The sequence below is a fragment of the Arvicanthis niloticus genome, chromosome 7 (assembly GCF_011762505.2).
Source record: "Arvicanthis niloticus isolate mArvNil1 chromosome 7, mArvNil1.pat.X, whole genome shotgun sequence".
Taxonomy (NCBI): domain Eukaryota; kingdom Metazoa; phylum Chordata; class Mammalia; order Rodentia; family Muridae; genus Arvicanthis; species Arvicanthis niloticus.
Window position 1 is genome coordinate 56,876,646 of NC_047664.1, and position 21,779 is coordinate 56,898,424.

Consider the following 21,779-nt stretch of genomic DNA (forward strand, 5'->3'; position numbering starts at 1 on the left):
ACAAACAAACATATAAACATTGTGTTTCTCGAGATTGGTTTTTTTTTTTTTTTTTGTAAATTATCAATTGAATCTTCTGTCTTTTCTCTATTGACTGGCCTATTGGATCAGTATTATAAATAATGGTTAAGGTCTGACCTACCTTTACTAGAGTTGACAGTGATTTTGAAGCCTGTTGGGCTGAGCTCTTCTGAGAATGGAATTTGAAGAAGTCATTCTGGTGCATTTATTACAGGCTGTGGCTTGACGGATGGATTTTGATTTTTGGTAGTTCAGGGAATAAGTGTCATGAATTGATGCCATAGCAGCAGGGAGTTAGTTTGTAACTAACTGGGTGGAATAAAGTTATGCTTGTGTTAAAGTATAAACTGCCCAAGTGATTTTCCAGTTTTTATCAGCATTGAGTTTAAATATCTGAACTTAGGAACTGAAGACATGTGCAACAACACACCTGTGAACTCATTGGACGACTTAGGAGTTGGTTCTCTCTTTCTACCTTGTGCTTTCTGGGGATTGGGCTCACTCTGATCATCAGGCTTGGTGGCACATGTTTGTGTTTCATCGTTAAGAGAGAGCGTGGCTGCTGCGGAAGCTCAGCAGGTAAAGGCACTCGCCACCAAGCTTCATGGTTGAGTTCCAGTCTGGAACTCGGATGGTGGAAGGAGAAACTTCTTCCTGCACTGTCCTGAAATTCCACATCCATAAACATGCAATTAATACATTATATGTATTAATAAACATTAATAACAAATTAATAAAAAGAAAACAGAGTAGGCATGGGAGTGGCAGTTTTTCTGTTGCATGTTCTTTCTGAGATGCTATACTAAGCTATTTTCATGCTACTTTCAAGTTGTTTTTAAGGAACTGGTCTGCTACAATGACTCACCAGGCCTTGGGCATTGCGTTATTTTGATGACATGTGTGCTTTGAGAAAAAGTCTCTCTGCTTTCATTGTCAGGGAAAAGGCTCTAATTTTCTTTCACATTTTAGTCTCACATGTTTTGTTTTAGAATATCTGAAATGGAACTCAGAATATCGGGAAGTAGGAGACTGAAGAGAAGTTAAGTAACCTGCAAATGTCTGACAGTTAGTGCTACTCAGACTTTGAATGTATGTCAGATTTCAGAGTCTTGAGTGCTTAACTGTGGTACTAAGTCGTGACTCTTGAGTATTGAGGCTTTATGAGGGTCCAGATTTATACTCTGGAAAATAGAATAAAACCTGTGCAATCCTGGAACTGAAAGTAGGAAGTCACTGAGCTCTGGGGCGCCTGTGTTTCCATCTTCTCTCGCTCTCTGTTTCCTCTGCTGCTGTCCTCATTTGTTCTCTGCATGTTTATTGGCTTCAGCTGTTCCACTTAGCACCTGGTTCATGGCGACTGCTCCTGTTATAGTACTTTTAAAACCAGCGTATTTGTCTCCCTGAAGATCCAGAATCATAGCCAAGGAGCATGGACTTTCATAATTTTAATTGTAGTTTTATTGTGAGGAAAAAAATTATATCATTCTTGTATATTTGCAGTTTGTTCTCTTTTAGGTGAGCTATCTGTCCTCTGGTCAAGTAGCTGTGTAAGTGGGTGATGGAGTGGGGGAGGGGTGCCGGGATCTATGCATTGGTCTTTAGGAACATCGTAGTTCTTGGGAGAAAAGGCTGGAACTAAATAGAACATCCAATAATAGTTTTAGTGGTGTGTATTAGTTTTTATTACAGCAGAGTCACAAAAGCAACAGTACAAATACCTGATACATATTACAGGTGCAAAAAACCAAAATGAGTTTATGACATGACTATCTGCAAAGATCAGTAAAACAGTATATTTTATTTTTAAAATACTAGTAGAATAGCTTAGTATAGTCATCTGTGTGACTCTCGCATATTCAGTAAGTACTTATTCACAGAGCAGTCCTGATTAGTACTGTTAGCTTAGGATTTCTTGGAGATGGTTTGTATGTGATCCGACATCTCTGCCAAGGAAGTTACTTACTTAGTTGAATTTCAAATTTTGCTTTCAGATTTCTCAACTTAAGGATTTTAGTAATTTAAAAGATAGTTGTCTTTTTCTTATGTGTTTTTAGTTATTTATGAATTCTCAAAAATTTTCTAGTTGACCTTTGGCTTTTGTTTTTTGGTTTTTGGTTTTTTTTTTTTTTTCATCAAATTCATAGTTTAGAGAATTCTGAGCAGATACAATTGTGTGTGTTTTATAGGATTGAGAAGGGAGTTTAATGGAGCCAGATGTGCCTTTGAGTTTGTTGCAAGTTTTATTATCTTGTGATCATGTTTTCTTAAAGCAAAAGTATTTTTAGATAATTCTAAGAAAAGTATAATTTCATCTCTTTGGATTTTACTAGCTTTCTTAAAAATACATTCCACCTGGGTATCCATCCCATGTGCAGTCACCAAAGGTAGATGCTGATGTGGATGCCAGGAAGTGCATGCTGACAAGAGCCTGATACAGCTGTCTCCTTAGAGGTCTGCCAGAGTCTGACATATTCAGAGGCAGATGCTCACAGCTAACCACTGATCTGATCAAGGTGTTCCCAATGGAGGAGTTAGAGAGAAGACTGAAGGAGCAGAAAGGGTTTGTGACCCTATGAGGAGAGCAACAATACCAACAAACCAGAGCTCCCAGGGTCTAAACCACCAGCCTGGGAGCACATAGGAAGAGACCCATGACTCCATCTGTATATATAGGAGAGGATGGCCTTGTCTGGCATAGGTGAGAGAGGAGATCCTTGGTCCCATGAAGGCTGAATACCGAGTGGGGGGGGGGAGGGATTCGAGAGTGGGGAGGTGGGAGTGGGGGTTGGGGGGGGCACCTCCTTATAGAAGCAGGAGGAGGGGGATGGGATAGGAGGTTCCTGGGTGGTGGGGGAATGGGGTAAGGGTCTGAAATGTAAATATAATATCCAATAAAAAAAATACAGGAAAAAAATAGTAATTTTATTGTTCAGTGAGTTTCTGGGACACCCAAACATCTTTAGGGGAGGTACTCTACACTTGGTACTAGTGTTATTATTTGGTAACCTATGATATTTTTGAGGAACATTTTATCCTGTGAAGGGGAGCGCCCTACATGGAATGCTCTCTACATGGAAAGCACACATAGGAAGTTTATAAAACAGTAGGCTTCCACATGACTGTTTCCAAGCTTCCTACAGGTGTTCTCCTTCTCCTCATCCTCTCCTCTGCCTTCCTGCCTTTGCCTCTTTGCACTTAGGCCTTCCTCTCCATTGTTCTCCCCTTTGCCTGCATGCCACCAGTATTTTGTTACCCACACCCTCCTGATTTGTTAACTACACACTTAATATATAGCCATCAACTCATTCTTTATTTTCTCAGATACTAAGTATCACATCTAATCTACATGGAAACTAGCTCATTTCTAAAGCCACAGAACTGTCCCTTTCAGTTATTAGTGCTCACACACACACAGTGAAGAGAATTTCCTGGGACATTCTTTTTGATGTGTATCCCATAAATGGAACAGTTGCTATTTGTTCCAGCTGACTGGACTGCTTCCAAAACTGGCTTCCTCTTTGCTCAGTCTATCGTCATGCTTTTCAGTCTCGATTTTCTTTTCAGCTCTTGGATCTCTTCCAAGAGAAGCAGTTTCTAAGCATCTCAGGTATAGTGATGCCACATCCCCCAACTCTTCTACTAGATTCTAAAGATGCAAGTTTGGAAGTGTAGGAAAGGTGGATGGGAATAGTTTAAAGGTAAACTATACCTTTACAAAAAGATATTGAAGGTCAGAAAAGTAAATGATTTGCTTAATATAGCTGTTAAGTTGTTTCATGTAAAATAATTCTTCTAGTCAAACCAAAACATTGTCATATCTGAGATGCTGCTTATTGTTAATATATAAAAATAAAAAAGTTTGTTTCTAGGGTTGAAGACTCTGGGAACTGTGACTTTCTGCATTTTTGATTTCTGAAACAGTCTATGATCTACTTTTGTAACCAAGGAATAGTCAAGACAGAGTAAAATAACAAAACAAGAAAAAAAAAAAGAAATGTTGAGTTACAAAGCACATGATTTTAAGTATTCTAATTTTTCTCCATATATTTTAGAGTAGTTTTATTTGGAGAAAGTTTGAGGAGATAAATGATTTATAGGCTATATAAAATAGAATTTTCTTTTTATTTGTTCAACAGTGGAAAAGAAATAATAAAGATCTGGTTAAGTTTTAGCAGAGATTAATTTTGCTGCTTTCTTTCTAAATATTTTATGGTATGATTAATAAGGGTATGCATAGGTTTGTAAAATGTGCCAGTTATCACTTTTGTAGCTAGCTTTCCTTTGAGTAATAGTTGAGACAGTAGAAAAATACAGAACCATAGTACAAGTCATTGAGATAGTGTTAGTTTTGGTTGGAAATATCTCATCACTGATTGTGTGTCAAATGTAATATTGAGATAGTAGCTGAACTACATGCTTGACTGTAGCTGTTGACTTTGGTTGGCGTCTCAATGCTTGTCCATTGTCTTAATCTTGGGCATGGTACCTAACCTCCCTCACCTTGGCTTCCCATTTATAAAACAGAACTAGTGCTTTTATCACAGGATCGTCAACTTCAGACTCTAGCTTTCTGTATCTTGGTGTATGTGTATGTATATTCACACACAGTGTACATAAATGTAGACTAATATCTACTGAGTGATGATCTTTGAATAAAGACTTTCACTGCTTCTGTTTTCATTATTAGAAGACATTTTGTAAAATGTGTTTAGCAAGCATGAGAAAATGGCTTAAAATACCAACAGTGTATTAGCATCTGGAAAAAGTCACCACAAAATACTCTTGTTCTTAGTTTATCAGGACTAAAGGATTTTACTTACGTTTAATTTAATGTTTTCTCTTTTCTAGTTTATCAGAGAAGATATGAAATATAAAGATGCTACGAATAAGCATAGTCACCTGCACAGAGAAGATAAGCACATAACTGTTGAGGATTTGTGGAAACAGTGGAAAACGTCAGAAGGTAAAGCTGTGCAGTGCTCTGGAGCCTTGACTTTTCTGCTTCTGCCCTGCTTGCCATTGGCAGCCCTACTAATTGCGTATAATTATAGAGAAGTGCTGTAAGATCATGTTTCTTGGGAAATATTTACATTTTGACAAAAACTTTCTTAGAGGCTGGGTGTGGTAGCACATTCCCAGCACTTGGGAGGCAGGGACAGGTGCATCTCTGTAATTTCAAGGCCAGCTTCGTCTACAATTTGAGTCCAGGACAGCCAGGGCTATTACATGAGAAACGCTATCAAAAAAATAAATAAATAAATAAATAAAATAAAATAAAATAAAATAAAATCCTAACCAAACCAAACAAAAACAAAAAAACCAACAAAATTAAACAAAAAATCCTAACTTTCTTAGATGCATTAAGTTATAGACTATTTTTAGAAAGTTTGCGATCTAATACTGGACTGAATAGGAATGTCTGTTTGAGCTTATTATGTGAGCTTTTAAATGGTATTCTTATAAATGTTTTATCAAGTAAAAAAAGGAAACTGAAATTTTCAGTTCTGAATGTCTAAGGTCTTCAGGAGCCCAGGAATTTTAAGCTTTTCCTGAAGTCCTCTGTGACCCCTGCTAATGCTGTAGTCTCCCTTGTATACCAAGTGTACCTTGTCCAGTTGAAGACATTCAGTGGAAACGCGCTATGCATGCTGTTTTTCCTTTGTGTACTCGTCTTCAACAAAGTATAATTCATAATTAGGCATACTAAGAGATTGATAGGAACAATAAACAACAAAGTAGAGTAATTATATCAATGAATTTATAAATAAAAGTTCTGTGATGTGTTACTTTTTAACTTTCATTAGGGCAGGTAGTATATACTGTTTGGATACTCTGGACAATTCATGTTCTTGCCAGAAAAGCACAAGCTTTTATTAAACTACTTGGGACACTCCTATAACACTCAATGAGTTGTTTATATTTCTGGAATTTTCTGTCAGTGTTTTTCTCACTGAGATGGACTGTTAGCTGAAACCACAAAAACTGACACTATAGTTGAAAGACTCCTGAGTTTGCAGGATAAGATTTAGTAATTTTTGTTTTATTTCTTTTCTGCTTCTAAATTATCTATTAATTTTATGGACAATAATTTTGTACAGCACAAAAAACCTTATGACCCAAAGCCTCAGCTCAGACACTGATGCTAGGGACTTAGAATTTAAGCAGTTTCCAAAGTTCATTCAGTTTATTTCATTTTTCAGTATTAGTTAACCAAACTCCTTTTTCTAGTATTTCTGTTTTACAAATTGCAAATAGTTGTTATGGGATATATTTTTTTCCTAAAACTTTGAATAACAAAACTAAGGAACTGAACAGACTTTTATAAAAATATAAATAAATAAATTACTAGTTGACTAGATTATCAGTAGTAACACCTGGAAATGGCAACGCACAAAGGTGAGCATGTGACCATGAAGAACTGGCAGAGGACCCTGTGGAGGAAGGGGTGTCTCACTCAGATGGAGTCTGCCAGCACAGATTCTGCATGGCCAATTGTCATATCTGGAATCTTTTTTCTTGGAGAAAAGTCTTTTTAAGGCAAAAAACAAAGTTTCAAAAGATGCCTCTTTTATTTGTTTTAAACTAATTAATTCAAATGCCTCTATTAAAAATGCCTCTATCGTTTCTTATTTATTTTACTTATGTTGATTGTGTAGACTTGGTTTCACAAAAGGACAACCTTCCATAGCCTTTCTGTAGAGATCTACAGAGTTTCTGAGTAACCTCTGGAATGAAGTGTGCCAAAGGAGTGTACTTGTGGGAGTTTATTGTTCCCATCACAGTTGTGTCCTGTGTCATCTGTTCTTCACCTAGTAGAGTAGTTTACTTACAATATAATTCTGAAGTGTTCAGCACCCTAAAGTGGCTCACAGAAAAAGAAAATAAAAAGCCAACAGAAGTCTTCACAAAGCACTTTAAGCCATGCCTCCGTGATGCTCACTTCTTATTTTTTGGCCTGTCTCCTTCACTTCCATCCAAACTAGAATGGCCTCTTCCTGTTTCACAGTGTGCAGGCACAGGTCCTTTTGGCTGGCTCTTTAAAGTCTTTACTGAAGGCTAGTTCATTGGCGCCTACTTCCTTTTCTACTCTTTTTTCCCCTAACACTCATGATCCTTCATGTTGTGTTCCCACACCACTTACTGTGTCCAGTATTATAGGATGACTCTTCACCACATCTGCTCCTTGCACGGTAGAGCCGAGCAGGAAGAGTCTAGTTTGTTTAGTAGTGAGTCTCCACAGGAGAGGGCTCTGTCCTCAAGGTCTTCCTGCTTCCCAGCTAGTAACTGTGTTCTGAGCAGATCATTTATAATCCCTGAGAATATTGCTAGCTGTTTCCTTATAGAGCAAGGCTTTCCCAAGGGAAACAGCCCCTCCTTTTTCTCTTCATCTTTCACACCTGTCCTTATCTATTTTATATTGCAACAGGGCAATGATTTGATGTTAAGTCCAAATTGCTTGGCCGACTTTTCTAACCTGAGTTTCTTTCCTGAGAGCTTGGCCTCCCACTTCTCTTACTTAGGGGTAAAGGAGAGAAATGGCTGCCAAACTCCTGCTAGTACAGACACCCAGAGGGAAGGAGAAAGGAAAAGCTGTGTGGGGGATTCAGGCAATTAAACCTCAATTAAAAGTTTATACAGATGGGTAGAGTCTTTCAACTCACAGTTATTAAAGGGCCAGCTACGTCAGGCTGGGAATGGCCATGAGAGCATCGCTGGGCCTGCAGAGTTTTGCTTTGTTACTGGTATCTTCTTTCTCATAAGATTTCTGCTAGACAGCCAGCAGTGTTTTGAAAAGTTTTAAAAACTACTAAAAGTAGGTATTAGAATGAATGTAAAAATACTAAATTCAGTATTAATCGGTTGAATATGTAAAATAAAAATGTGTGTGTGGCAGATACACATGCACATTCATTTTCTGCCTGTCAGGTTTTAGGTATCCAATGGCTAAATCACTGGTATTTTTCAGTTCATACTCAAAGAATGAGCTATGAATGTCTGAAAGTACAACACTTGTTGAAAACACCATGTTCTGTATCCATTTCATCAAATCTTTAGGCCGTAATGTATACATTTCTGAACAACTCTTGCTTTGCAAAATTTTGAACTTAAAATGACCATTTGTGGGGCAAGTGGAATGTTCTACCAGACAGAAGAATTGGTAAGGCTGAGTGAGCTCAGACCCTGTATCTCAGAACTGAGAACAGTGGGAGTGGGGCTAACACCCTGCTTAACTCTACCTGCCCTGGAACACCTTGAAGAAGAGTTCTCTCTCCCAAAGCATTTGTTGCTGGACCTTGGACCAGCCTGGCAGACCAGGCTCAAGCTCCTGCTGCTCCTGCCCTTGCCACTGCCCACTGATGCCCCTGCCACTGACATTGGTGCTGCCATGGTAGTGGGAAAGACCTGGGACCCCATCTTACTGCTCCACGAGGGCTTTCCTTCTAAGAGCTGTAACACTTTGGCCATTTCTGGCTGGGCCAGAGCCCTGTGGAACTTATCCATCTTCATCATGGTTCTGCGGAGGAGGACAACAGTTAATGGAAAACAAAAGCAGGTGGAATAGATGACTCAAAATCTATGCAGCCTCGTAACCTGATCACTAGCAGTGCTGGACTCATAAAAAGAAACTTGATATTACTAACCATTAAATGCTACCCTGACTATAGGAATGTATACAACAAGTAGTAAATGGATGCATCCTAGTGAACCTGACTACTGTGTTAGGTTGGGTTGAGGTTGCCTTAAATGAAAGAGGAAAGCAAAGCTTGAAGATGAGCTCTGAGAGAGGCATATGCACGGCATCTGTAGTCAAGTGAGCTGAGAGGAAGAGGGGGAGGACTCACAGTTTCATGTGTTGGTGGGAGTGTATATATATTTTGTATATTTTGCTGCTATATAGTATTAAATGTTAAGTTGTTTGAAAGTACCGTAATATATTGACACAATCTCTAATTACTAGTTGTATATAAGAAAATTCATGTTACATGGGTTATTCTATATTTTGTGCCACACAGGCAAAGCACTAGGTCCTGGAGATTAACGTTGAGGTAGACATAGGACCAGGCTATACCCAGCAAAGTACTGAGTAGCAGAGAGAAAGTGAGTATGTGATGATAGTATGAGATGATGTGCACACAGTGCAGTGAAGGCTGGAGTATGGAGCTGGCTCATAGGAAAGAGAGATTAGATTAGCTCATGACTAAGATTATTTACAAAAGGTGGTTTTAGAATAGTCTGTGAAGATTGAGCAGTAGGTCTTAGAAAGGAAGGTAGATTATGTGAGAAGAGTTGTTGGAGTGGATAGGATCAAGATACATCGGGAACACATATGAAATTGTCAAAGAATAAAAACATAAAAATAAAGAAAGGCTAAAACTAAAGAGAAAACTATAAATTATAACACGAATTAAACTTTTAATACTTGCTGAAATTGGAAGTAGGCAGACATGCTTCTGAAAGTATATGGACCTGCAAGTTGCTCACAGGGCTGTGGAGATGGCTCAGTGGTTAAGAGTACTAGCTGCCCTTCCAGAGGATGCAGATTTGATTCCCAGTGCCTACGTGGCAGTTCACAACCATCTGATACTCCAGTTGTAGGGGATCCAATACCTTGTATTCTCTGAAGATACTCCAGATACACATCTAATGCATGCACGTTCATGCAGCAGGGCTCCTATTTATAATGGCTCGCTGATAGAATGTGACTGTTGTATAATGTGAATGAAATGTTTTCTGACACAGCAGATGGGTTCTTAGCAAGTGCTGTCTCTATAGTACTTGTGTAGAAACTAAAACATTCAGCCATGCTTAAGGATGTAAAAATTTAGAAAAGCTTAACTTAAAGCAATGTAAAGAACCCTTAATTCAGAGATTGGAGAGATTTGGGCATTTAATAATTGCTATTCTCTAGTATAAATAAACAAAGAAAGGATCATGGGCCTTTTCTCTCTGTTTATGACAGCATTTGTTTTGTAAACATTGCATTCAAGTGAAAAATTCCTGGCCATGGGCCTTGAGTTCCTAAAAGTAAGGCGCATTATAACTTGTTACTCCTCATACATCCTTTTTATGCCAAGGTTTGTCTTTTGGGTGTGTTAGTGTTGGTGAATTTTTAAATATTGATAAAAGTCAGTGGCCTTTTTGAGTGTGTACTGTTGGGTTTTACATAGAGACTGAGTTGGAAGACATAGATGGACTGAGAATGTCCTGTTTGCCATTATTGTCAGAGCTACTCAAAACATAAAACTGGGAGACCCAGTAGCACTTTTGTAGTATCCAGCAACAGAATACTTTGTCTGTTTACAGTAAGCATGGAAGTCACTAGCAGGATCCAAGGAAGTGTCAGACTTTTTCTCTGAGGAGAGTTTTAACAGAATTTTTTTCATATACACAGATGTAAAGCTAAATAACAACATAGGAATTCTTGGTTATATACTATCTAAATTGTGGTGTTATAGGAGTTTAATAATATGGACAAAATTATTCTAGGGAATTAATATTATGGAAGGCTTTTCTTTTCTTTCTTTCTTTCTTTCTTTCTTTCTTTCTTTCTTTCTTTCTTTCTTTCTTTCTTTTTTGTTTGTTTTTAGAAATAAGAAAGTTGGTTACACCAGAGCTCCCAGGATCTAAACCACCAGCCTGGGAGCACATAGGGAGGGACCCATGGCTCCAGCTGTATATGTAGGGGAGAATGGCCTTGTAGAGAATAGGTGGGAGAGGAGGTCCTTGGTCCTGTGAAGGCTGGATGCCCCAGTGTGGGGGAATTCGAGTGTGGGAGTGGGTGGGTGGGTGGGGTCACATCCTCATAGAAGCAGGAGGAGGGGAGATGGGATAGGGGTTTCTGGGTGGGAGGGGAAATGGGAAAAGGGGATAACATCTGAAATGTAAGTAAAATATTCAATAAAAAGAAAAAAAGAAAGTTGGTTATATACAGTTTAGCACATTTAACATGAGTAAATGAGTCTTTTAAAATGGCTCATTTAAGTGTTATAGTCTTTGCATAGCACAGTTTATAAGCCAGGCATGTAATTTCTTTTAGTGGTGTGTGATAGGTCACTGATTATTTGTTTCTTGGTTTAGTTCTGTGATAAGTTAAGTAAGGGTGAATACTGTCAACTACTCTAGAAGGTTGTTCATAATCAGAGGAAAAGTGTTTAGAGTAGTACTGAGCCCCAAACAAATGCTCAGTAGATATCTGTTCCTGTTCCTGTGAGGTAGATGTGACCATGCTATGTTAAACAACCTTGGTGTGCCAAGTGAGGTTCTGCTCTTACACCCGAGTCAGTGAGCCTGAAAGTTGCTGCCTAAAGAAAGCTCTTAGTCTGTGTGTGGTCTCAGTAGCAAAGAAAGGTATTCTTGGAGGATGGTGTTATAGTTATGAGCAGCAGTATTTTACAGTTGATGTAGGATATGGCAGTTCAGGTAGCATATTTGTCATCACCACTAAATATTAGACATGACTAAGCCCTCTATGAATGGGTTGGAATGGACTTTGTAAAGAGTTTGAAGATTTATTCACCATACACTAGCAAGAAGATTATTACCTTTGTGTGGATAAAATGCGAATTTGGGTGGAAAATGGAATATCATGGATTCTAGAAATGTTTTACAGGAGGATTTGGAAACTTTGCCCCTGTGCTTAGAGAATATTCAGAGGGTTTTGTTTGTATGTGTTTGCTTGTTTGCCTCTTGCTTATTTCTGATGATTGAACATATTGGACTGGTTCATGCAGTAAGAGCCTTTCGGAAGTGCTTATTAGGAGCACGGCCTTGTCTGAGACTAAGATGAAGAACGCCTTTTTGTTCTTGACTGACCCATGATCTCTTAGTGGAGGAAGATCTGCTAACAGCTACTTCAGTGGTGTTCTACAGCCAGCTGCCAAGAGTGTATAAAAGGAACTGGGGGATAGATAGATAGGAAGAGGCGTGCCAGCAGAGGTTAAGTAAGGCGAGGAGGATTGCATTCCACGACATTTACCTTGTCACCCTTCACTGGAAAGTATTCTGCTGGATTAATAGTTCTGAGGATATTAATAATTAATACAGCACATTTAAAGAAAGACAGTTCTTAATAAGCTGCTTAACTCATACTGCTCACCAGATCAAGTTTTCGTATTTTTGATCCTGTGTGCAATGCTGTTAGTTTTAGAAGCTATTGTCAGTAAAAAATCATCAATATAAGTTTGGGTTTTCATTGTGCCGGAAAGCACCTTATACAAGGAAGGCCTGTTCCTCCAGGTGGAGTCTAGTTTCAGAATTGACAGACACCATCATTTGTGTGTACCATTAACAAAAGGTATTCAAGCATTAGTATTCATAGCTGCTTCTCTGTAAAGGAAGGCGATGCAAAGATATTGCTGGTTCACTCTGTCAACCATCATTTAGGGAGATCAGTGTGGATTTTGCAAGAAAAGTAGTACATGGGTTTCCTAATGAGTTTCACACCAGGTAAACACGTGGTGTATGCTGGGTATGGTGATCCGTAAATCAGAAGGCTGGGTAAGAGGAGAACAAGTTCCAGGTGTGGATTGTGACCTGAGAGTTTATCTTAAAAAGAAAACAAAAACAGCAAAAACAAACAACAGAAAACCCTATACTTCATGTTAAATGTATCCTTTATCCTTTTATAGTCATAACTTTTTATCATCAAGTCCTGAATCCAGAGCACTCTCAATGAGCAGTTTCTGATATTTACTTAGCTAGATAAGATGTTGTTATGTAGTTTAGGTTGGCACTGGATTTTCAGTTCACCTGCCTGAGCCTCAAGCCCTGGGGTTCAGGTATGTGCCATCATGCTCAGCTTACTCTGTCTTGGTCACAACCCTTTGTTCGCACTTTACTTCCTGTGTTTCTTCACCCCAGAATCAAACATCAGGCCTGTTTGGTTTCATTATTTTTCTTATTTCCTATTTCTCATGATGTGCTTTCTTTTACTTTTTAGCACTGGGGTTTGGGAGATTTGGAGTTGCTGCATATGCTGACTTGTCAGACTAATTACCTTTTTGACTTGTAGAATGTATACAACTTTGATCCAGTTTTAGTCTTCTAATAGTTAGAGAGACCCCTCTCAGAGGGTACAGACCAGCCACCTGTCACATCTCTCTCTGTACTCTGGACAACTGATCATTTAACTTCATGAAACACATACAAGTAGATTTGTTTTGAGGCCCATTTTTTCTTATATAACGGGTCTCCCAGTGTAAAATTTGTTGCATAAAGACTTCTGTGGTGAAGATATGTGATTTCAAGATTGTTGTTGACTTGTCCTTACTCTAGTTCTGAATGCTTGAGTGAGCCCACATTTCTCCGTGTTCATAAACTTGAGGGATGCCGCAGACTTGGGGAACAGTGTTAGTACTGTTCGCAGAAGGTGAAAGTGAGGATTTCCACTTTGACTGTTGTGGTGGGTTAGCTACAGAATGACAGCTTGTTGAGCATCATGTTTTTATTTGCTTCCTTTTGACCGATTCCCAGCAGTTGGTGACCAGTTGCTTATGGATTCATGCTGAATTTTGCCTTATCAATTCTGGGTTTGGGAAGGGGCTAGGTAGGAGGAACTGTGAATATCGTTCTGATGTTCAAATATGTGCCATTGACAGAAATTCACTGTATCAAGTCCTATTTTACATGGCACAAATATTGCCATTTTTAAATAAGACAATTAAAAATAATGGTGTTCTCCCCTCCAAAGATAGTCTACTAAAGAAAGCATTACGTGACTCCTCCCTCATTCAGCTGATTGCTACCATTTTAAATCAACAATAATAAATATGATATAAATTGGAAATGTAAAGTTTAAAAGTATTAGCTGAATTTTTTAGTCTATGTGTAGTCACATTGGCTCATGTCTAAACATTTTCATCTTTCTGTTATTCTGAAATGCATATTGCATTTATAAAGACATAATTTAGAAGTGCTAGATAAAATAAGGTAAGTCACACATACACACACACACACACACACACACAGGTTATCTAGCCTATTTTCATTTAATTCCCATCTTAAAGGTCAAGTTTTATTTAAGTAATCATTCCTTTCTGTTTGCTTCATCATGACTTTTTCAATGTTGAAAATAATGGACCATTAGATACTTTATCAAGTTTTTTCAATTAGATATTTACTATGATTATTAGTTTCATTTGAAATTAAGAATCTAGATTAGTCTGACAAAATAAAGAGTTCCTTCATCTAAAGGAATAGAAAGGAATTAGTTTTTTCTTCCACCGTCAAATTCTTTTCATTTTATATAGTAAGTTTTTTTTAAAGAGCATAAAACGAATGTTTTCTCATTGCTTTTAAGTGCTCAACATAATAGACTTATCACTTAACAACAATGTGTAGTAGTTAAAAGTCAGGAACTGAGCAAGCCTGCTGACATGTCTTCAATCACAGCTGCACAAAATGGCCAAGGCTGGAGGATCACAAGTTCAAGGCCTGTCTGGGCTACAGAATAAGTTCATTTTCCTAAGACTCTATCTTAAATGAAAAGTAAAACGAAGCTGGATATATAGCCTAGTGGTAAAGCACCTGGCATCATGGGAGAACCAGTGTGTGTGTGTGTGTGTGTGCGCGCGCGTGCGTGTGCAGAGTGTGGCATAGGAATTAAAAGCTCATTGAAAGAAAGGGAATGAGAGACCACCTTGGGGAAAACTGGAAGGAGTACTTGGGGATCGAGGTCTGATAAGAAAATGAGTAGTGGCCTACAGAGGGACACAAGGCAAATCAGAAAGGGACGATGGGCTGGAAAGATGACTTAGCCCTTAAAGGATAAGGCTTATAATCTAAAGGGCAGAAAGAATGATGCCATTGATATCTAGAGAGGGGAATATTTTCAGGAAGTGGGTAGATGGCCGTGTAAATCTGCAGGATAGTCTTTCATATTGCAAAGTCCTTGTTAAGTAAGAGTCTGTGTGAAAAATACCTGTCCTTTTGGTCTTAAAAATAAGCATGAAAGTACTTCACCATGGGTTTTATGTGTATCATGTAAGACCTGTGACAAATTATGTTTTTTGCTTAATTATATGTAGCTGTTGTTAAGGATCTTGTGTATATTTTGTACATGTTCTTAGCTTTGCTTCATTTTGATTTTCTGGCTCAGTGATATCATTGATCTTTTATTCTCTTTATGTGGCATGGATCTTTGTAAAACATTCTTTCTGCCTTTGGCACAGCTCTCCTATAGTGGGAGATAAGAGATGTAGAGAAATATGCTATGAAAAATCCAACCCCCAAAACTTAAGTTTGTCAAGAAGCAAATCGTTAACCTTCAAGAAATTAATTTAAGTGTTGATAGGGTGAGTGGACACATACATGTTTATGCGTGCAAACACACAAAGGAGGATTCAGTAAATTGTTTATTTAAATTTTAAAAGAAGACAGTTTTGACAATATGCCCAACATGGATGATTCTTGATAGTACAATGCCTAGTGAAATAAATTTGACTAACAATACAAATATTATATAATCATATAATTTGCAGATGTGAGATACTTACAGAGTAGTCAAGAATCACAATGCTAGAAGAATTGGTAGAAGTGCAAGGAGGAATTGCTATATAAATGATATAAATGATACATACTGATTTCAGTTTCACAGGATAGAAACTATTCTGGAAATAGATTATGTGATAGAAACACAAAAATATAAGTGGACTTAACTCCACTAGTTAAGGCCATACTTGTAAAAAAAAGGTGAAGATAGAATTTACTATGTTATATGTCCTTTGTCATAATAAAAACCGTCAAAGAGAGTGAGATATGGAGGAACAGTGCTTAGCAGCTTGCTTAAGAGATAGTCCATGGGCGCGTGGCAGGTCCAGCGGGCGCGAGGCAGCAGCGGTGGCCCGAGCCCGGCCCAGCCTCGTCCGCCCGCGGCCCGCCCGGCTTGACCCCGGCCCCGGCCTGACCCGGAGTGCCGCGGCCTCGCTACGGCCCGGCCCGGTCCGGAGCCTCCCGAGGGAGCGGCTCCGCCTTCCGAGAGTGCAGGCCCGGCCATGACCGACTTTAAATTGGGCATCTTGCAGCTCGGCCGGGTGGCCGGGAAGACCAAATACACGCTGATAGATGAACAGGACATACCACTGGTGGAGAGCTACTCCTTTGAGGCTCGAATGGAAGGAGATGCTGATGGCCACGGTGCTATTTGCATATGCCTTTGACAAGAACCGAGGAAGGGGCTCCGGCAGCTTCTGCACGAGCTGCTATGGGAACGACACAGGGGAGGTGTGGCTCCCGGGTTTCAGGTGGTACATCTCAATGCTGTGACTGTGGACAATCGCCTGGATAACCTGCAGCTGGTACCATGGGGCTGGCGACCCAAAGCTGAAGAGACCTCCAGCAAACAAAGGGAGCAAAGCTTATACTGGCTTGCAATCCAGCAGCTGCCCACAGACCCTATAGAAGAACAGTTTCCTGTCTTGAATGTGACCCGATACTATAATGCCAATGGGGATGTGGTGGAAGAGGAAGAAAATTCCTGTACCTACTATGAGTGTCATTATCCTCCCTGTACGGTGATTGAAAAACAGCTTCGAGAGTTCAACATCTGTGGGCGTTGTCAGGTGGCGCGATACTGTGGCTCTCAGTGCCAGCAGAAGGACTGGCCTGCCCACAAGAAGCACTGTCGGGAGAGGAAGCGTCCCTTCCAGCATGAGCTTGAGCCAGAGCGATGACGGGCTGAAGAGCTGCCACTGCTGCAGGTTCAAAGTTTCCAGCTCGCTTGTCAGAGCACAATGGAAGAGAGACTGGCAGTTGAACCTTGAGGTGCCAAAGAAGCCAGCAATGGGTCCAGAGCAGCTGCCATAAGACCTCACAGCAACAAGCAGCCTGTGGGGACAGTGCCCCTCCAGTTTTCCCCTCCAGCAGAGACAACGGGGAGGCTCCCTAGGACCTTTCTCATTATTTATATGTTAATATGTTTGTAAACTCATGTACAATTTTTTTGGGGGGGAGGCAAGGGGAGGGTTAGCAACTTCAAATAGAATCATTTGTTGTATTCCTCAAAAAAAAAAAAAAGAGAGATAGTCCATATGAAAGGAAATTGAATGGTAGCTGCAGGTGGGTGGTGTGATCAAGCAAAGAGTTTACTTGGGAAGAAGTAGATATGATTGTATTTAAAAGAAACAAGGGAAGTGCTTGACAATTACAAGAAATTTTACCGAATCTAGTGCCTTTTGAATAGCCATGTATGAAAGGTTGTCTTCCTATGTCTTCATATTTAACAGCAGCTATTATCTATTTCTTTCAGGAATAATTGTATTAATGAGTTGATAAGATTTGAGTTTGATAAAAAAAAAAAAAAGAATTTAAGCTCAGATAGGCAAGCAACCTACTGGGAATACAGTTTTCCTCGGAGCGCAGAGGATGGTAGTAACTTTAGACTTGCTCACCATTTTTGAATCCATCTTTGAATTCATTGCTCATGGAGAATTAGAACAACAATTCTTCTTAAACAATGACTTTAACTTTTTGGAAGGAATTGAAGGTAGGAGGGAACGGAAGAGTGGAGGGTAGAGAGGAGAGGCCCAAGAAATTCTTTATGATATAAATTGGCTTATGCATTTGTTTAGTTTCTATGTTTACCAATGCCAAATATTTTGTGGCAGAATTTGATCCTAGTGCTGCTCTAGCTCTCCCACAGTTAAGTCGTCACAGGGTTCTCTGTGTTGTACTGACTACATTCCCACTGATCCAGAATCTGTGGCCTTAGCAAAGGTAAGCATATCACACTTGCTGTGTGAGATAGTTGAAGACTCATCTGCTTTGGTAGTTGTCTAAATTATTCTAGTTTGTTTTCAATGAGCATGCTTAATTGCATGAATCTGACCATGATATTAGATTGCATTCTCTATTAGAAATGAAATTGGAAACTTTGAAAGAGGTCTAGATTCTTTGAATAAGTTTTATAATTGGCCCCCAAATGTAATCTCTCTAGCTTCTAATAAAACTGTACCATGTTAAATGCGGGAGGCTTATTTTATCACAAAACTAAATACTAATTCCTGTGCAAAACTGATATTCACTGTGCTTATTTGATTGACTTGAAATTTCAGTATATTCCTCCCTCCCTCCCTCCCTCCCTCCCTCCCTCCCTCCCTCCCTCCTTTTTTTTGACAGTAGAACTTTATTTTACAATCTGAACACTTTATTTTAATAAGTCTGCCTCTCCTCTCCCCCTCCAACTTGCCCCCCTTCTCCTGTTTCTTTCTTTCTTTTTCTCCTTTTTTCTCTTTTTATACATGGAGACACAAAATGACCTCAAGTAATGAATGCTTTTTGTTAAGGAAGCTTGATCATCAACAATTCCCTTGATTGGAAGGGACAAAAGTCATAATTACTTCATTCAGTCAGTTACAAATTCTTTATTTAGTTCTTTTCTGTGGTACATGTATTTTTCCAGACATAGAGGATAGAATATTCTGTAAAGCAGATATCCTACTCTTATAGAATCAACAAAGTCAGGGAGAAAATGAATACGTTTGAATTTCCACGTGTGAATGGATATATTCACAATCATGTAACTACTAGTACAGTTGAATTATGTGATTAAACTATGACAGGGCAACAAGATAGGCAGTGATCAGGGAAGACAAGGGCTTTTTAAATAATATAGTTCAGGACGAACTATCCCAAGAGTAATATTTGCTTGTAAACCTATTTGCTGATAGTAAGCCAAGAGTAGATACCGAGAAGTATATTCTGGGAGGCTTAGCAGTCATATAGTTTAAGGTCCCCAAGGCTGGCAATGTTTCACATATTTAAGGGACTTGTATAGCTAGGATATAATAAAAGATAGCATATTTGAGATACACATCTCCACATTCCCTTTTAGACTTTTTTAGGGCCAAATATAGGTGTAGGAGTTGTTATAAATATATTTTAAATATATTTTAATAATATCTCCATTTAAGAGTTTTGAGTTGTTGTGTGTGTGGGGCGGGGAGGGGAGGGAAGCTCAAGATGGTGGGAAACTTTCTCACTTGGTTTTTCACCTTATTCTTTGAGGTGTAGTCTCTGAATCAAACCTAAGGCTAGTCAATATCTGTAGTCTTGCTACCTGGCTTGCTCTGGGGATTCTCTGTTTCAGCTTTCTGGGAATTAAATTACAGGCAGCTGGCTGGCCACCCTTACCCGGCAATTCTATGGGTTCTGAGATCTTAACTCTGATTCTTTTGGTTACAAGGCAGTGCTTTAATGCTGAGTCAACTTCCCAGCTCTATCTAGGCGTTTGAACAAAGTATTTTTTGTCATTTTTTTGAAAGATTATTATAGTTATGGTGTAGCTATGGAGTCAAGAGCAAAACGAAAAAAGAAAGAAAGAAAAAGACAGAAATGAAAAAAGAAAAAGGAGCTTCTGTTGAGGGTCTGAAGTAAAGTTGAGCAGAGGTGACTAATGACAAGATGGTGGACTGGCAATCACTTTCTAATTTGAAAGAATAGTTAGCAGTATTTGCTGTGGGAATGGATTCAGGATATTGGTACAGAACAAGAATAAGAATAAAGTTTTTGTGTTTCTGTAGTGTTAGAATTTGGAGGATTGTTAACGATTAGGAAAAATGTCCGAATAAGCTTGTAGGTGGTCAATGAAAAGAAAAAATGCTGACTGAGCTTTTTAAATGATGGGGTGAGGTGGTGGACTGAGGGCTATAAGGTCAAGAAGCAGTAAGATGTTAGAAAGAATACTGAGAATTGTCCAAAGAGAAAAAAAAAACTAAGAAAGTGAGAGGGTCTGCAGACCTCAGAAGAACATGCTTTAAGCGTGGGTATGAACTCCAGAGAGGAGTTGAAATGACAGGCAGCAGGCTTCATGGTTGGACTGATACAGAGGCTGTTAGTACTCTTCATAGCTGCAGTGCATGCTGGCCAAATGAAGAAAAATGGGGTGGTGCAAACAGGAAGTGAAGACAGTGAATATTGTTGACTTTCTGAAGGAGGAATAGAGAATGGGGCACTGATACCAGAAGGAAGACATAGGTTAAAGAAGGTTATTTTGTGGGGGTCAAGAGCCAGTGGGGGTGTCTCACAACAGCCTGTAACTCCAGCTCCAAGGAATTTTGGATCCTTCTGGCCTCCGTAAATATCCCCACTCACATCCTCAGACTTATACATACAACCATGAATAAAAAAATGTTTCTTAAAAATTACTTGTATTTTAAAGGATGGGAGGTTTCTCAGTGTGTGCATGTATTAATAGAATGATCCAGTTCAGCAGTAATTGATACTGAGGAAGACTGAACCATCGTAATTGAAAAGCAGCGCTTACTGAGTTGGAAAGTGCAGGTATATAATTAGACTGCTCATGCTGGTCTCACTGTCTTGTCTATTGGGGTTTTATCTGCTAATTTCTAGAGGCTTATTCTATGGATCTTAGCCTCTATGGGCTTGCATCTTCAAGGATGATGACCAAAAGGAAGTAGGCATCTTCCTTGCCTGTGCTAGTTAGAAAAATGCCAGGAACTCACACCCAACCTGTCACTGGGGTGTTTTGGTTACTTCTTCCTGACTTCATTCCCAGATGACCAGAAGGTATATAAATGGGATACTAGTAGCACCCAGCCCTATAGCCAGATTAGTAAGAGCAGCGAGACTGAGAAGAGCAGACCGAGGCTGATCAAAGTCCAGAATGTATGCAAGATGGGGCTGGCACCATGGTCTACTGGGTAGAACAATCTGATAGGCTTTTGACTATAAACTAAGTTTTCTGGGACCTTGAAACAAACAAATGACTACTGTAATATTGTATTAAATCTCAATTTTATCAAAATGAACTAATGCAGCTGTGGAAATTGAAAAAAGAACGGAAGGAAGGAAGGAAGAAAGGAAGGAAGGATGAAAGAAAGAGAGAGAGAGAGAGAGAGAGAGAGAGAGAGAGAGAGAGAGAGAGAAAGAGAAAGAAAGAAAGAAAGTAAGTAAGTCTGTCTTTTTCCTAGGTGTTGCCTGGTACTTTGTACTGTAACAGGTCAAAGCTGACTGAGTTCACTGGGCACATATAAATTACGATAAACTTACTTTTATGAGAGAGTTTTACTTTGTAGCTAGACTGGCCTTATGATAGTGTCCTGCATCAGCTGAGTGCTGAAATTACAGGCAGGTGCCCCTTCCCCCAGCATCACTGCAGAAAGAAAACAGTAAATTGGAATTTGTATAAAACTCAGGAATATTGTGTACACTGAATGAGTTTAGAAATTTGGACAAGAGATATGCCTTCCAAATATACTTATATTAGAAGAGTAGATGTTTCTTTCCATAGCACCCAAACACTCATAGAATACAAATTATTTATCACACCCCAGTCATTGCCAAGATTTATGTTTTGGTATGTTGTATCTTTCCTTACATGAGAATTAGATCTGGGTAACTGTTGACTTTTCCCAGAGAGACTCCTCCAGGATAGATAATGGGCACTGTAGTCAGTGGATACACCTGAAATTTATAAAGCTTTCAAAGAGTTGTCTAGGAAAGTATTGCTGCATGAATTTTCCAAAGGTAACATCTTGTTGCCATCTCATCTAGGAGAAACAGTACTTTTATGCCCCACTTTATTATAAAATAATAGTTCACTTAGTTTGTTTTTTTAATCGTCTCTCTTCACTCTATGATCTAGTGTAGGTCTGGTTAGCATTTTTTTTTTTCAAAGACCAATTTGATGCCATTGTGAATAGTTGTTTTTTAAATATTAATAAAAAGGAAGAATCAGCATTTTCTGGTGACAGTTGTGCAGTGTCTTAATTACTGCTGTGAAGAGACATCATGACCAAGGC

At 39.0% G+C, this 21,779-nt stretch overlaps 1 protein-coding gene and 1 pseudogene across 2 annotated transcripts in view; both read left to right on the forward strand.

Annotated features, from left to right (window-relative positions):
• Stim2 (stromal interaction molecule 2) overlaps positions 1 to 21,779 on the forward strand; it is a 128,360-nt gene that overhangs the window by 76,727 nt on the left and 29,854 nt on the right. For both annotated transcript variants that reach the window (XM_034508713.2, XM_034508712.2), the window contains exon 3: positions 4,870 to 4,984. In XM_034508713.2, coding sequence (XP_034364604.1) covers positions 4,870 to 4,984 — 115 coding nt within the window. The remainder of the gene's footprint in view (positions 1 to 4,869; positions 4,985 to 21,779) is intronic.
• Positions 15,827 to 16,775, forward strand: LOC117712653 (zinc finger MYND domain-containing protein 19 pseudogene; annotated as a pseudogene).